The sequence below is a fragment of the Diaphorina citri genome, unplaced genomic scaffold, assembly GCF_000475195.1.
Source record: "Diaphorina citri unplaced genomic scaffold, Diaci psyllid genome assembly version 1.1 scaffold113, whole genome shotgun sequence".
In the NCBI taxonomy this organism is placed as follows: domain Eukaryota; kingdom Metazoa; phylum Arthropoda; class Insecta; order Hemiptera; family Psyllidae; genus Diaphorina; species Diaphorina citri.
Window position 1 is genome coordinate 180415 of NW_007377550.1, and position 17358 is coordinate 197772.

At 35.3% G+C, this 17358-nt stretch overlaps 1 protein-coding gene across 2 annotated transcripts; it reads left to right on the forward strand.

Annotated features, from left to right (window-relative positions):
• The first annotated feature begins 13381 nt into the window (after positions 1 to 13381).
• On the forward strand, positions 13382 to 14312 carry LOC103524675. 2 transcript variants are annotated; one of them, XM_026820021.1, is made up of 2 exons: positions 13382 to 13820; positions 13959 to 14312. In XM_026820021.1, exons 1-2 carry the CDS (start codon positions 13503 to 13505, stop codon positions 14241 to 14243), a joined length of 603 nt encoding a protein of 200 aa, XP_026675822.1. In that variant the 5' UTR covers positions 13382 to 13502; the 3' UTR covers positions 14244 to 14312. The 2 variants fall into 2 exon arrangements, with proteins under 2 accessions (XP_026675822.1, XP_008487928.1); XM_008489706.3 differs by having other exon boundaries at positions 13382 to 13724; positions 13863 to 14312.
• Positions 14313 to 17358: the final 3046 nt, after the last annotated feature.

Here is a 17358-nt window from a genome sequence, read left to right on the forward strand (position 1 = left end):
TACAATCATAAATCCCAAAGTCTGAACTATTTAAATCCATTTTAATTACTCTCATTTTTATATCACATCGTAACAGACATTAGGCACTATATAGGATATAGGTACTTGAGCTAGTAACCAGTATATCACATGGTAACAGACATTAGGCACTATAGGTACTTGAGCTAGCAACCAGTGACCAGATCAGCGTTTAAGGGAATTTGGCGGGAGAAAATTCCACCTTGGAAATATTTGACGTTAACGTGACAAGACTGACAAGTAACAAGGGAGATAACAAGGAGGAACTTGATGAAAATGTAGAAATGGAAGCATTCAATAAACGTCAAATTTAGATATGATAAAACAGATAAGAAGGACCAAGGAAAAACAGTGAAAATGGGGGAAATACAAATGGCAAAGGGAGAAGTATCATCTATTACAAGTTTAAAGTTAGTTTCACTTACATAACATTTACATTTAAACATTCTGTTAATCGATCTTTGCAAATAGTGCAAATGCAATTTCCCCCTCGTTAATCCATTTTGTCTCCGTCACTGATTACCTACTACCTACCTAACTAATTCCTATAATAGTTGTGAAGAAAATTGCATTTTGTAAAATTATTTATCATTACTTTTTTTAGCTAACTTGTAATTTTTGTGTGAATTTTTCATTCCACATTTTTCTTAACTACTAAATATCACGATTTTTTTGTTTTTTGTTAAGTAAATAAAGAAATAAAAGAACTGTGGGTACATAAATAATTTCGTATGCTGTAAGCGCAATGAAAGTTATTAAGAAGAAAAAAAATAATATGAAAAAGCATGCAAGAGAATTTTTAGCTACTCACAAAGAACTACCTCCGCCCATTTTACTTTTCACTGTGTTCCGTGGATTATTAGTATTAGGTATACCTTGTTCCTTGCTATTATACTGTTATAGGTATATGATTACTACTGAAGTAAGTCTAAACTAAGGTCCAATCCACAAATTGCTTTTCAAGTTGAAACAGAGACTCAAACATCAGAAAATTGAAGAATCAAATAACAAAATAACTTACTCGTACCCTATCAAAAACTCAGCTGGGGAGTAATTTAGACATGGATCCCTAAAATCGAGAACACTTGAAGGGATAGCAACACCTAGCTAGCTAGGTACATACTAAAATAAAATGTGAACCAGGTAGCTCCAAAGTCCTGCTTAGCTTCATGACGTGATAAAGTTCAGCAGGAGAAAAATGCTAGCTTTAATTAGGTTGAGCTCTGAATTGTGCTGGTTTCAGATATGATAAAACAGATAAGAAGGACCAAGGAAAAACAGTGAAAATGGGGGAAATACAAATGGCAAAGGGAGAAGTATAGGTACTGCATAACATCCATCATCTCTTACAAGTTTATTAAAGTTGGTTTCACTTACATTTAAACATTCTGTTAATCGATCTTTGCAAATAGTGCAAATGCAATTTCCCCCTCGTTAATCCATTTTGTCTCCGTCACTGATTAGATATGATACCTAAAACAGATAAGAAGGACCAAGGAAAAACAGTGAAAATGGGGGAAATACAAATGGCAAAGGGAGAAGTATCATCTATTACAAGTTTAAAGTTAGTTTCACTTACATTTACATTTAAACATTCTGTTAATCGATTTTTGCAAATAGTGCAAATGCAATTTCCCCCTCGTTAATCCATTTTGTCTCCGTCACTGATTAAGCCATTATGTACCTAATGGTTAAAAAAACTTGTGTACCTACTATTGAGAATCTTAAAACAATCAGCAGTGAATAATACCTACATCATCCGTATAAAAAAAGCTGAACAAGCGCCGACCAGGTCGGTTTAAGTTCTGACTCACATGAGTAAATCAAGACTTGGGTGCCTCACATATCTTAAGTGTATCAAGATATAAATATCATCAGCTCACGTAATGGTTAAAAAAACTTGTGTACTATTGAGAATCTTAAAACAATCAACAGTGAATAATAATACCTACATCATCCGTATAAAAAAAAAGCTGAACAAGCGCCGACTAGGTTGGTTTAAGTTCTGACTCACATGAGTAAATCAAGACTTGGGTGCCTCACATATCTTAAGTGTATCAAGATATAAATATCATCAGCTCACTTTATAAAGCAATTGAAAAGCACTGGACCAAGACAGCTGCCCTGAACTATAGAGAACGGTTGACACTGCTCTATATCAGACAGTTGGGAATTCAGTCGTACTTGTTGTGTTCTGTCAGTCAGGTAAGAGGTAAACCAGGTAAGTACTGTGTCTGATAGTCCTATGTTTCGTAGTTGGTCTAGTAGTTTAGTATGTTGTATGGTATCGTACTATGTATGTACATATTTATGTACCTACCTATAACATATTCCATGAAGTAGCTAAATAGGTAGGTAATAATTTTGTTATGTTATAGTCATGATGCTACAATTTTGTCCTTCAAGAACAGTCCATGTAGGTATTTAACATGAAGTAGCTAAATAGGTAGGTAATAATTTTGTTATGTTATAGTCATGATGCTACAATTTTGTCCTTCAAGAACAGTCCATGTAGGTATTTAACGTTCAAGTTTCAAGAGAAACATTTTATCTAATTAAATTAATTCAAAACAATTCGTGCTTCGTTATTTAAATTGGGCTTTTTTTTTTCTTGTTATTCGTTGTAGCAAGTTTCATTTTACCTTTTTTTTTTTCGTCCATTTTCTCGGAAGTTTCGTGGTCTGGGCTGTCTGGGAATAAAATGAAGATACTAATGATAGAATAATATGGACCTGTATTTTGAAAACTCTTACACAATAGCTTTTACGCTGACTAAATTCATAATTAGGCTGAGAAAGAACTTCACTAGGATAAGTTTAGTATGCTCATTGCCCACTTCACTTTGTTAAAACACCTAGTATTTATGTACCTACCTGCTTCTTTTGCAACTAAATTAGAATTAAGTATTCATAAGTACTATTTCTAGGTACCTAACCTTATCAAAATTTCAAATGGAGATTCGAAAAAAAGTCACAGAAATACATCTTTACTTTTTGTAGTCTATGTATCTCTTATACCTTGCTTTGGGTTTCTGTTTACAAATACTCAGATCTAACCTCCACACTCAAAATATGTATAATGAGAAAACCATAACTCAAAAAATAAATGTATTTTTCTGTGGACTGAAAGAACAAATATAATAATGTATTTTCAAAATGGTGGAAGCTCTATTATGAACAATACAATAGAAAGAAGAAGAAAGGAATCATTATGGTGCTACTTAGTGTATTGTTGATCTACCGGAAATAATTGAACCAATGAAATAACTAGCAAACCATGTGGAACAAACTGATTATGACCAGGTAGATATGAAATATGATTCCAACAGGATCAGAGGGACACATGAGGGATTAAAAACCATATTAGCATTATGAAATCAGGGGCTAGGAGTGATAATAGGAAAACGAATAAGATTTTACAAGATAACCCAAGAGAAAGGGTTGATAGACACTTGGAATAGTAATGAGGGACAAGAGGTTCTATTGATTGTGCAAATAAAATTGTACCTATTTTGCATTTCTCATAAGAGAAAATCTTAATTGACCTGCATTTTCTGTCCTGGATGGAAATAAAATTATGAAAATGATCATGATATAATCAACTGAAGTATAGTTCAAGTGCTTGTAGGTTTTGCTTACCTGTCTAAAACTGAGAGAAGATTTTAGCAAATTCTTTTGAACGTTTAAGACGTCAGCTACTATATCAAAGTGTTCTTCTCAGTAGGTACCATATTGAGATTTGCACATGCTATAACGGTAGATATGAAATATGATTCCAGCAGGATCAGAGGGACACATGAGGGATTAAAAACCATATTGGCATTATGAAATCAGGGGCTAGGAGTGATAATAGGAAAATGAATAAGATTTTACAAGATAACCCAAGAGAAAGGGTTGATAGACACTTGGAATAGTAATGAAGGACAAGAGGGCCTATTGATTGTGCAAATAGGATTGTAGCTGTTTTGCATTTCTCATAAGAGAAAATCCTCATTGACCTGCATTTTCTGTCCTGGATGGAAATAAAATTATGAAAATGATCATGATATAATCAACTGAAGTATAGTTGAAGTGCTTGTAGGTTTTGCTTACCTGTCTAAAACTGAGAGATGATTTTACCAAATTCTTTTGAACGTTTAAGACGTCAGCTACTATATCAAAGTGTTCTTCTCAGTAGGTACCATATTGAGATTTGCACATGCTATAAGGGACAAGAGGGTCTATTGATTGTGCAAATAGGATTGTACCTATTTTGCATTTCTCATAAGAGAAAATCTTAATCGACCTGCATTGTCTGTCCTCGATGGAAATAAAATTATGAAAATGATCATGATATAATCAACTGAAGTATAATTGAAGTGCTTGTAGGTTTTGCTTACCTGTCTAAAACTGAGAGAAGATTTTAGCAAATTCTTTTGAACGTTTAAGACGGCAGCTACTATCAAAGTGTTCTCAGTAGGTACCATATTGAGATTTGCACATGATATAATAAGGAAGAACAAGTTTCCATCTCAACTTGAAGTGAACTTTAGCGCTGACAGAGCGACAATAGCCGAGCAAACCTGATACCCAGTTGTCGGCGATAAATTTCTTCTCGCGAAAAAAAAAAAAAAATGTTTGAATCACCAAGCGTCATTTGAGATGATACATAGTTGATACAGTCCACTATGTATCAGACACAATCTACATAGTTGATATTTATCGGCCCGATCGGGTTACCATCACGCGAAACATCTTGTCAAATCTAAACAACCTGCCCGTGTCTTTTCCTTTACAATTGATTAGTTTGCAATGTTGGACATGGTGTTTTTCGCCTTGAGGCTGGGTTATCATAGTGTCACCTGTCTCGTGTCGTAGTGAGCAGGTCAGGAAGTCGTGTGTTCTCCTAGCCAAGCACCTGCCACTACAAGCGCTAGTCACAACGTGTAGGGTACTTCTTCTACCTTCTACTTCATTTATAACTAACCAATTATTTTTGGATAGGTATTACCTATGTTGCTGATAACATGTAACTTTTTTCGGTAGTGTTAAGGTCTTTACTCTTTACTGTCGATATGTTTTCGTGTGAGTTCAGATTACGCGAGATGCATTATGAAAGTATCTACTGAACGTTGCCTTACATGACTATATTAGGTATTTACTCAATTTGGACAAAATACTAATACAAGTCCACGGAACACAGACACAATATTTGAAGAAAGGTATTTGATAGAGGTTGAAGAAGTTTAAGTGTATTTGAAACTTGGCCTGGCGCACTGCCGTGCGCCTAGATACAGGTTTAAAGTCACTGTACGAGTATAACTGCTATAAGTTCTTTACTGACGTGACGATGACGCGGGATTTTACTCTCCGTTCGGCAACAAGCTATCCAGATACCAAACACACGTAATATTGCTTAACTTGAGGGATGCATTGGGAGCTGGTGCATTCAACGTGTTATTGTCACTGGACCTAATCGGACATTATACATTTATGAAGAGGAATTCATAGGAGAGGGACCAACAAAAATTGACAGACTGATGGGTACCCAATACACGTACACTATTAACTACAATTAAACATGGCCGCCTGGTCAGAGTTGTTTTCTGGGAAGCCACATTAGTGAAAGTGAAACTCTGCTACAGAATTCATAGGGCAGACCTCCTCCATCCTCTCCGGTTGCAATTTATAAAATGCACTCGCTCATGTGCCTACCTACTTGAATTTTCCATGCGCTTTATTACCTTCAAAATCAGGTTTCTATAGAGCACTCTTTTATTTCAGCTGCTGCTTTAGTTTTGTTATGTTTATGTATTCCATTTTCTCACCTCTCAATTTTTTCATCCAAATTATTTTGTTTTCCATGGCTACATTTTCATGTTTTTCTTTTGTTTAGATGTTGATAAGAACAAGTTCAGCAATTCCTAACATAATTATGAAAATATCATTAGCACTTTTAACGTGACCAATGATTAGCTCATCTTCTTCTAACGTTGTTTCCCTTCGAGATCTTTCACTACACCCTGTATACTGCATATTCTCATTCTGCTTGTTGTAGAATGTAGATATATAGTGGATAAACATGAGCAATGTACCTACGAATCAACCATTGAGAATAATGGTAGAAAAACATAAAATTCGTCCCTCAGTGGATAAACATGAGCAATGTACCTACGAATCAACCATTGAGAATAATGGTAGAAAAACATAAAATTCGTCCCTCAATAATAGTAAACATGAGCAATGTACCTACGAATCAACCATTGAGAATAATGGTAGAAAAACATAAAATTCGTCCCTCAATAATAGAATATCCTATGCATTTTAATACCTACAATGTACATTGCTACTATTTCCATAGACCTTGAGTAGAATACATGTAATATTTTAGCACAGTAAACTACTGCTGTTGCTAGATACCTACCTACCTATATTTTATAGTAATGTTCATTACTTTTTTTTATAATTATGATAATTATTTCATTAATCCTTTTAACTAGAGTTTTTATTTAGGTATTGTGTCTGTTACAACTTGCTAGGTGATATTTTACGAGTATGTACTAATGTACTGTACTTACATACACTTACTTATAAATGTAGAATGTAGTTGTTGCTAGATACCTACCTACCTATATTTTATAGTAATGTTCATTACTTTTTTTATAATTATGATAATTATTTCATTAATCCTTTTAACTAGAGTTTTTATTTAGGTATTGTGCATAATGTTTTGTCTGTTACAACTTGCTAGGTGATATTTTACGAGTATGTACTAATGTACTGTACTTACATACACTTACTTATAAATGTAGAATGTAGGTACCCATAAGCCCATAAGTTCTTCTAGTTATGTAGGTACCTATAGGTTTCACTCTTACTATTACTATGTGCCTACCTACTTGAATTTTCCATGCGCTTTATTACCTTCAAAATCAGGTTTCTATAAAGCACTCTTTTATTTCAGCTGCTGCTTTAGTTTTGTTATGTTTATGTATTCCATTTTCTCACCTCTCAATTTTGTCATCCAAATTATTTTGTTTTCCATGGCTACATTTTCATGTTTTTCTTTTGTTTAGATGTTGATAAGAACAAGTTCAGCAATTCCTAATTAGGTTTCACTCTTACTATTACTATGTGCGTACCTACTTGAATTTTCCATGCGCTTTATTACCTTCAAAATCAGGTTTCTATAGAGCACTCTTTTATTTCAGCTGCTGTTTTAGTTTTGTTATATTTATGTATTCCATTTTCTCACCTCTCAATTTTGTCATCCAAATTATTTTGTTTTCCATGGCTACATTTTCATGTTTTTCTTTTGTTTAGATGTTGATAAGAACAAGTTCAGCAATTCCTAACATAATTATGAAAATATCATTAGCACTTTTAACGTGACCAATGATTAGCTCATCTTCTTCTAACGTTGTTTCCCTTCGAGATCTTTCACTTTGATCCTTGATCATCTCAACATTTATGGTATTGCTCTTGATGCAGATGATACACAAATATACCTACTTATAATAGGCTTGGCTTTATCCATATTTATTGCCTTGTTATCAGTTTCCATTGCAGTTTAAACATGGCTTTTGAGAATGTTTGGCCTTCTGATTATCGCCCCATATCCCCATAATGTCCTTGATCATCTCAACATTTATGGTATTGTTCTTGCAGATGATACACAAATATACCTACTTATTATAATAGGCTTGGCTTTATCCATATTTATATTGCCTTGTTATCAGTTTCCATTGCAGTTTAAACATGGCTTTTGAGAATGTTTGGCCTTCTGATTATCGCCCCATATCCCCATAATAGTCTATCTCTCTTATTCCTTTTTGTCCATTTTCAATCCACACGTAGGTATATCACAATATATTCATACGTAAGTATCACAAGTCATATTTTGATTGTTTGCTTTCATGTTGGTTGCATAATACATTAATAAAATTGCATAATAAGGTACTTTACTAGTGTCATAATATGATACTTTTACCAACTTTCTAACGGGGGGGGAAATTGAAATGCAAATACACACAAATGTTGAACAGAGTGAACAATATGAAATGTATCCAGTCCTACATAACCTACACAGTCTCCCTATACTTTACTAGTGTCATAATATGATACTTTTACCAACTTTCTAACGGGGGAAAATTGAAATGCAAATACACACAAATGTTGAACAGAGTGAACAATATGAAATGTATCCAGTCCTACATAACCTACACAGTCTCCCTATGTCTATTTGGTTGACCTCATTTGTGCCCCATCGCTTCCATGTTCCTAGGTGTATGTCCTTGTGTTGAAAGGACGTGCTTCTAACAAATAATTTATTCCTAGCAGCAAATTCTGTGAGTAGCTCTCCGTTTTCATTGTTCCATTCGTGTAAGGTGAAAGGCCCTGCAATTTCTTTTTGGTTCTCGTTCTTACCAATTTGGGCGTTATAATCTCCCATTACTAATAGCATATCGTGCTTTGGTACTTTGCTGCAGACTTGATCCAGTTTTTCATAGAAGGTATCTTTCTCATCCATTTTACTGACGTTAGTTGGAGCATAAACTGATATAATTGTTATATTTCTGAATCTTCCTTTGAGTCTAATTCTACACAGCCGATCATTGATAGCTTCATATTCCATTACACTTTTCCTGATGGTTTGATTTACCAGGAAGCCTGTTCCGCTTTGACCGGTGTTCTCTTGTGGTCCGCTGAATATAAGACTGTTCTTACTCTGGTTTATCAATCTTGCCATGACCCTGCCATCGTACTTCCTGCAGTGCCAATAGGTCTATATTGAAATTCTTCATTTCATTTGACTCTGGTTTATCAATCTTGCCATGACCCTGCCATCGTACTTCCTGCAGTGCCAATAGGTCTATATTGAAATTCTTCATTTCATTTGCCACTTCTTGCATTTTTCCAGGCTGTTTAAGAGTGAGTACATTCCAAGAAGCGATTGTCAAATCATTTTTGTCAAATCCATTCCGTTGTCCAATATTCGAGTCCATGTATTCGTTCCGTGTTCTTTGCCAGTTAAACAGTCCATTTTTCCGAGGCACCGCTGTATGAGGTTCCATTCCGTTGTCCAATATTCGAGTCCATGTATTCGTTCCGTGTTCTTTGCCAGTTAAACAGTCCATTTTTCCGAGGCACCGCTGTATGAGGTTCCGCAGCGGCTGTTTTTTTACGATGGGTGGGTTGCTAGCCCTACGCCACAACCTTCCTCCTTTATCGCCAAATCCGCGAAAAAATCGCCATATCCGCGAACATAATCGCGAAATCCGCGAACATAATCGCGAAATCCGCGAACATAATCGCCAAATCCGCGAACAAAATCGCGAAATCCGCGAACAGAATCGCGAAATCCGCGAACATAATCGCGAAATCCGCGAACATAATCGCGAAATCCGCGAACATAATCGCCAAATCCGCGAACATAATCGCGAAATCCTCGAACAAAATCACCAAATCCGCGAACATAATCGCGAAATCCGCGAACATAATCGCCAAATCCGCGAACAAAATCGCCAAATCCGCGAACATAATCGCGAAATCCGCGAACATAATCACGAAATCCGCGAACATAATCGCGAAATCCGCGAACATAATCACGAAATCCGCGAACAAAATCGCGAAATCCGCGAACAAAATCGCCAAATCCGCGAACAAAATCACCAAATCCGCGAACATAATCGCGAAATCCGCGAAAAAAATCACCAAATCCGCGAACATAATCGCGAAATCCGCGAAAAAAATCACCAAATCCGCGAACATAATCGCGAAATCCGCGAAAAAAATCACCAAATCCGCGAACATAATCGCGAAATCCGCGAAAAAAATCACCAAATCCGCGAACATAATCGCGAAATCCGCGAAAAAAATCACCAAATCCGCGAACATAATCGCGAAATCCGCGAAAAAAATCACCAAATCCGCGAACATAATCGCGAAATCCGCGAAAAAAATCACCAAATCCGCGAACATAATCGCGAAATCCGCGAAAATAATCGCGAAATCCGCGAACATAATCGCAAAACTGTATTTAGGAGGTTTTTATGTATGGGTTTGTGGGGGTCCTACTCTCATAACTTTTTCGATTATCTCTAACCATTTAGTGAAAAACCGCTGAAAAGCGGTTATTTCCGCCTGTGGGCGGAAGCCCAGTGCAACTCTTTGGCCGATTTTCAGATTTTCCCTTTACTTACTCATCAAGACCTACCATCCTGCCAAATTTCAAGTTTCTACTACATCGGGAAGTGCCTCAATGAGTGAGTGAGTGAGTGAGTGAGTGAGTGAGTGAATGAGTAAAAAAATTGCGATTTTTCCGCCTCTATATCTCCGGAACCACTTCTTATTAAGAGCTCAAATTTTCAAGGTATGTTGACATACCTTACCTAAATATGTGCCCTGAATTTCAAAAGTTTATCTTTAGAGGAAGCCGATCTATGAAGGTGAGAAAAACCTGCCGAATCGGTTCGTGTAAAGATACACAGGCGTGCTTACTAGAACTTGGCCTGGCGCACTGCCGTGCGCTCAGATTTATCAATACTAAGGAATTAAGGTTGTGTTTGTATGTTTAAGGGTGTGTTTATTTTTGAATACGTTGCAACATCGCAGGGATGTATTTGATATGTTGTTTGTTGTTAGATTATTACTGGGTAAAATTCAATGTCCAGAATTATTAAAACTTACATTTAGAATCAATAAAAATAGAAAGTAAAAAAGCACTAGAAACCAAGATCTTTTTGCCCCAAAAAAAAACATATAAAAATTATAAAATAAATATCTCAAAGACATCTCCGCTTAATCGAGCTATGGATTTATGGAATGCCACATTATAAAAGTCACCACATCATAAATTTAACAGGTGGGGGGAAGTAAAAACGTGATATAATATCCTATCCACAGATATTACATTTGATCTACATTGATTCTATTTTAGCCAACACCTGAGAGCAGCCTAAGACGCGTTTCGTTCTTATTGGAACTCATCAGTTAGACATAGCTCTCAGGTGCTGGCCAAGAATTTGGAAGTGTTATATACTTCAGAGATGGAAATTGTGGAGAAACGAGAACCTGCGTTTTCTATGTAAGATTTTATTTGTGTTGAGTGTTGTTGTGAGCGCCACAGTATTCCCCCCCAAGTGACAGCGTTAGTCACTAATTAAGTAGCGTGCAGCGAGGCAGGGCGGGAAGGGAGTGTTGTGTGGCGGGATCTCATCTGGACTTGAAGTGCCGAGTCCTGTGCAAATGCTCTGAACCCGCGAGCAGAGGTGTATTAACGTGCCGGGTTGCGCAGAGCGCGCAGCCAGGACGCGGGCAAGTCCAGATGAGGGCTCTCAAGTCTCCTAATTTCAATTTTATATCATGCATAAATTCTTACACTAGGGAACAGAACAATACAAGAACATGTATTGATCATTGTTTTTGTTCAGGAATTGATGCTTCATTAATATATAGTTCTAAATCATATGAAAGGTAAATCTAGTCCTGGGACTGATAAAATACAAACAAAAACATTAAAAGAAATAGCACCATACATAGCAAAACCTCTAGCATGTCTTATAAATAAAAGTTTTGAACAAGGCGTTTATCCCAACATACTAAAGTATCGCTCACATTGGTATAATGATGTTAAGGGTAGAGCTTTAACAATATCGTTTTTAACAGCAAGAATGAGGCCGCCCCCTCTAGACTTCCTTGTTGAATGAGGGTCCCTATCCTGCCTCAATACCTGGTATCTTAGGTCAAACAGTTCTCCAGTTTTGACGCCAGGGGTAAATCACGATTCTACAATAGCAATAACATCGTAATCTTCAGATATATTATTAAGTTCTGCGTCGAATGAGACCAATTGGGTCCCTCCGCGGTCAAAAGTACCGGAGCTACGACTTATTTTTCCACGCAGCGGCAGAAATCTGACATGACAAAATATGTAGGTTAAGTATATACAAAAAATAAGGAATCCAATGGTGAAAACTGCATCTTCCTATGTAGCCCATCTAGAAGTGCGTTAGAATTGGTATGAGTGAGTGAGTGAGTGAGCCAGTCAGTGAGTCAGTTACCCAAGGGGCTGTATATATATTAGATGATACCTTGTACTCATAAATTATCTCCTGAATCGGTCAGCGGCTATGGAACGTTGAATTTAGCTATTCCCAATGGTCCACTGAAGTTAAGCAACGTTGCGCATGGTTGCTATCTGGATGGATGACCATCTGCGTTCTGCACGCTAGTCCCGTCCCGACTGAGACTGGATAGGGCTAATATGAGTAGCTTGTCGAATGGAGGATATAATACCAGTCACCAAAAACCTGAGCAGTTACATTGTGACCTTAAACCAGTGCTTCTCAAAGTTGTGCCGTGGAAAGATTGAAGTATTAAGAAGTGGGCCGCGGTGGCGACAACTTTGAGAAGCACTGGTTTAAGGTCACAATGTAACTGCTCAGGTTTTTGGTGACTGGTATTATATCCTCCATTCGACAAGCTACTCATATTAGCCCTATCCAGTCTCAGTCGGGACGGGACTAGCGTGCAGAACGCAGATGGTCATCCATCCAGATAGCAACCATGCGCAACGTTGCTTAACTTCAGTGGACCATTGGGAATAGCTAAATTCAACGTTCCATAGCCGCTGACCGATTCAGGAGATAATTTATGAGTACAAGGTATCATCTAATATATATACAGCCCCTTGGGTAACTGACTCACTGACTGGCTCACTCACTCACTCACTCATACCAATTCTAACGCACTTCTAGATGGGCTACATAGGAAGATGCAGTTTTCACCATTGGATTCCTTATTTTTTGTATATACTTAACCTACATATTTTGTCATGTCAGATTTCTGCCGCTGCGTGGAAAAATAAGTCGTAGCTCCGGTACTTTTGACCGCGGAGGGACCCAATTGGTCTCATTCGACGCAGAACTTAATAATATATCTGAAGATTACGATGTTATTGCTCTGACAACCGTCTTATGTATTTTCCCTTTCAATCTCACATTCATCCTTCTATCGCACAACACTCCTGTCATCTTCTTCCAATTCATCCACGCCACGTTTATCCGGTGGGCTATTTCGCAATCCAGCTCGCCTTTACTGTCAATGGTGGATCCGAGATATTTGAACTTGTCTACGGTATTCAAACCAACGCCACCTAGATGGATCTTCTCAGCAGTTTCAACTCCAAAGTTCATTTGTACAGTCTTGGTTCTATTGATCTTGAGTCCCTTGTCTTCTAACGCCTTCCGCCATCCGTCCAGTTCTTGTTCGACTTCCCTCACACTCTTCCCGCACAATACGACATCATCTGCGAATAGCATACACCACGGAGCATCACGTCTTACACCTTCTGTCAACACATCCATGATAACATCAAACAGGTAAGGACTACCTGTTCAGCCAGAATTAATTTCCAACTGGCAAATTTTCTCTCTGCTCCATGAAATAAATTTAATTTCTCGAAAAATTTTCCAAATTCTAATACATTGCAACTAAATACATAAAATGGGTTCCGAATTCAAAAATACGATGGACGAATATTTCAAGAGTGAATCGTTCAAAAAGATTATTGAAGATGCTGTACAAAATGCGGTGGAAAAAAAGTTCAAAGAAATGGAAGAGAAGGTGAAACATCTGGAAGAAGAGAATGAAAAGCTCACGAATCAAATTGACGACCTTGAACAATATGGGAGGAGAAACAATATCAAAATATATGGCATACAAAAGGTTGACCCGAAGAATCTAGAAAAGGAGGTTGTAAAGGAAATAAATAAAAAAGCTGGAGCAAGTATTGTATCAAGTCAAATCGAAGCATGCCACTATCTGGATAAAAATAAAACTAGCGTCATTGTCAGATTTGTAAAGGTTGACCCGAAGAATCTAGAAAAGGAGGTTGTAAAGGAAATAAATGAAAAAGCTGGAGCAAGTATTGTATCAAGTCAAATCGAAGCATGCCACTATCTGGATAAAAATAAAACTAGCGTCATTGTCAGATTTGTATCTAGAAAAACAAGAGATGACGTGTACTACCTAAAGAAAAATTTGAAAGGGACAAGGATCAGTATTACAGAAGATTTAACAAAAAAGAAATACCAACTATTGAAAGAATGCCAAAAACATTTTGAAAAGAGATCACTATGGACAAAGTATGGAGTTGTAAAATTGCATCTCAATGGAAAAGTACATAATATCAAGAACATGAAGGCGTTGGAAGACCTGAAGAAGATGAAAAGAAACACACAATGAACCCATGAAGATTACATCAGAAGATTAGAAGAAGGAAATTTTCGAGAAATTCTCTTTTTTCTTACACTTTTTTTTTTTGTTTTTTTTTCCTTTCTTTCTTTACCTCTTGCTTTCTCTTCTTTGTATACTCAATTAATTAACCTATCTTATTATCTCTTATTTTCAGGGGACTTGAAGACTGATGAATGTTCTGGATGCTATAACAGACCATGAAGTTACTCAAAAAAGATTTCAATCGATAGAAAGTTGTTATTATTTTAAAGAAGAAGGACTAGGTATCTACCATATGAACATAAGATCATTAAATGCAAATTTCAATGAATTTATTAGTTTGATAGACAGCATAAAGAAAAACATTCAAGTACTAGTACTAACAGAAACTGGTTACAACCCAAAACAAAGAGATTTCATCTATGAAATATGTGGATACAAGGCATTTTATTGTCAAAATACAGGTAATAAAAATGGAGGCGTAGTCATTTATATATCTGAAAGCATAACTGTAATTGATACACTAGAATTACCAAACATTGATTCATGTAACCACATTAAAGTTAAATGTTTAATATAAAGTATGATTTTATCTCGATATATAGATCTCCTTCAAACAGAGACATAAACCAATTTCTTAATGATTTAGAAAATGTTTAATATAAAGTATGATTTTATCTCGATATATAGATCTCCTTCAAACAGAGACATAAACCAATTTCTTAATGATTTAGAAATAATTGTAACAGAAAACATTGATAATCATTCAATTAAATGTTTATTAGGTGACTTTAATATTAATATTTTAGATGACCTAAGTGAGCAAGTAACTTCATATCTAAATACATTAACAGAACACAATTTTATATCATGCATAAATTCTTACACTAGGGAACAGAACAATACAAGAACATGTATTGATCATTGTTTTTGTTCAGGAATTGATGCTTCATTAATATATAGTTCTATTCTGCGTGCTCTTCTTTCTGGATTTTCGCCTGAATTGTGTCCCGATTGATCATTGTTTTTGTTCAGGAATTGATGCTTCATTAATATATAGTTCTATTATTGAAACCCATCAAACAGATCACTTCTCACAGTTTATATTAATAAAAAATACATTTAATAGAAATGACATAAGGAAAAATGATTTTCAAATAGAAATAATAGACTATGAAAAATTGAAAAATATATTTGTAAACTATGATTGGACTAACATAGTTCAATCCAACGATATAAACGAAGGAACAGAAAGATTTATAAGTACTTTAAAACATGAAATAGGAAACTGTACAAGCGTGAAAAAAATATCAGAGAAGTTAAAACCGATTAAACCTTGGATTACAGTAGGATTAGTGAAAAGCATTAGAATTAGAGAAAAACTTGCAAAACAAGTTATTAAACATCCTGATAATGAAAGTCTCAGAACATTCTTTAATACATACAAGAAAAAATTAAAGATAATAGTAAAAAAAGCTCGTGATGATTATTTAATAAGAAAAATTGAAGAAGGTAAATCAGATCCGAGAACAGTATGGAATATTTTAAAAGAATTCAAACAAAATAAAAAACAAAAAAGATCAGAAATACAAGTAGTCAATGATCCTGATAGGAATAATCTAAGAATAGACTGTTTAAACAATAAAATAGAAGCTGCAGATATATTTAATAAACATTTCAGTAATGTAGGGTCAAAATTAAATGAATCTAATAATGTAGAACATGATTTAGGAAATAATTTCAATGTTAACAGAGAAAATAATTTTCAGTTTGAAGAATTTAACCCTACAGATGATAATGAGATAATTAAATAGGTACATAAATCATATGAAAGGTAAATCTAGTCCTGGGCCTGATAAAATACAAACAAAAACACTGTAATGGTAATGGTAATAATATTACTTTTATTTAACAATAAATACAAAACATGATGAATAACAATTGAACAAGCAAAATGACAAATGTAGGTACAGATTAATAAATTGAATTTTTGCTATGCTAATCAATTGTTCGTTTTTTAACATGACCTTGCTTTTATACTGTTATAAGTATATGATTACTACTGAAGTAAGTCTAAACTAAGGTCCAATCCACAAATTGCTTTTCAAGTTGAAACAGAGACTCAAACATCAGAGAAAATCCATCAATAGTGAGGGCTTGATGCATTGGAAGAAGATTCTACAGTGAATTAAGGAAAGTGTTTGAATTGAAATGTAAGACAAGGAAGAGTCCTGAATTCCTCAAGACTTGCATGTTGTGATTTTGGGGCGAAGTTTCATGGTAATGGATTGAGACATTTCCAGTTTGTGTAGGTAATTTACATCCTTACATGATAATGTAGGTGTTGGTACCTATGTAGGTAGAAATCAAGACTGATGGTTTATATGGTTTAACTTTTCCAACCCTTCAAATTGTTTCCTAAATTTTCAATTTTTGATACTACATAATTGTGTACGTACACATTTATGTACCTACCTATAACATATTCCATGAAGTAGCTAAATAGGTAGGTAATAATTTTGTTATGTTATAGTCATGATGCTACAATTTTGTCCTTCAAGAACAGTCCATGTAAGTATTTAACGTTCAAGATTCAAGAGAAACATTTTATCTAATTAAATTAATTCAAAACAATTCGTGCTTCGTTATTTAAAATTGGGCTTATTCAAGAGAAACATTTTATCTAATTAAATTTAATTCAAAACAATTCGTGCTTCGTTATTTAAATTGGGCTTTTTTTCTTGTTATTCCTTGTAGCAAGTTTCATTTTACTTTTTTTTTTCATCCATTTTCTCGGAAGTTTCGTGGTCTGGGCTGTCTGGGAATAAAATGAAGATACTAATGATAGAATAATATGGACCTGTATTTTGAAAACTCTTACACAATAGCTTTTACGCTGACTAAATTCATAATTAGGCTGAGAAAGAACTTCACTAGGATAAGTTTAGTATGCTCATTACACACTTCACTTTGTTAAAACACCTAGTTTTTACGTACCTACCTGCTTCTTTTGCAACCAAATTAGAATTAAGTATTCATAGGTACTACCTAGGTACCTAACCTTATCAAAATTTCAAATGGAATTGAAGAATCAAATAACAACATAATATGTAACTTACACTAT

Bases quoted from the DNA above. Each gene is read 5' to 3' on its own strand.
- LOC103524675 (XM_026820021.1), top strand. From the start codon at position 13,503: ATGGGTTCCGAATTCAAAAATACGATGGACGAATATTTCAAGAGTGAA. The intron at 13,821-13,958 runs CTGGATAAAAAT...GCATGCCACTAT, and splicing joins AAATCGAAGCATGCCACTAT to CTGGATAAAAATAAAACTAG.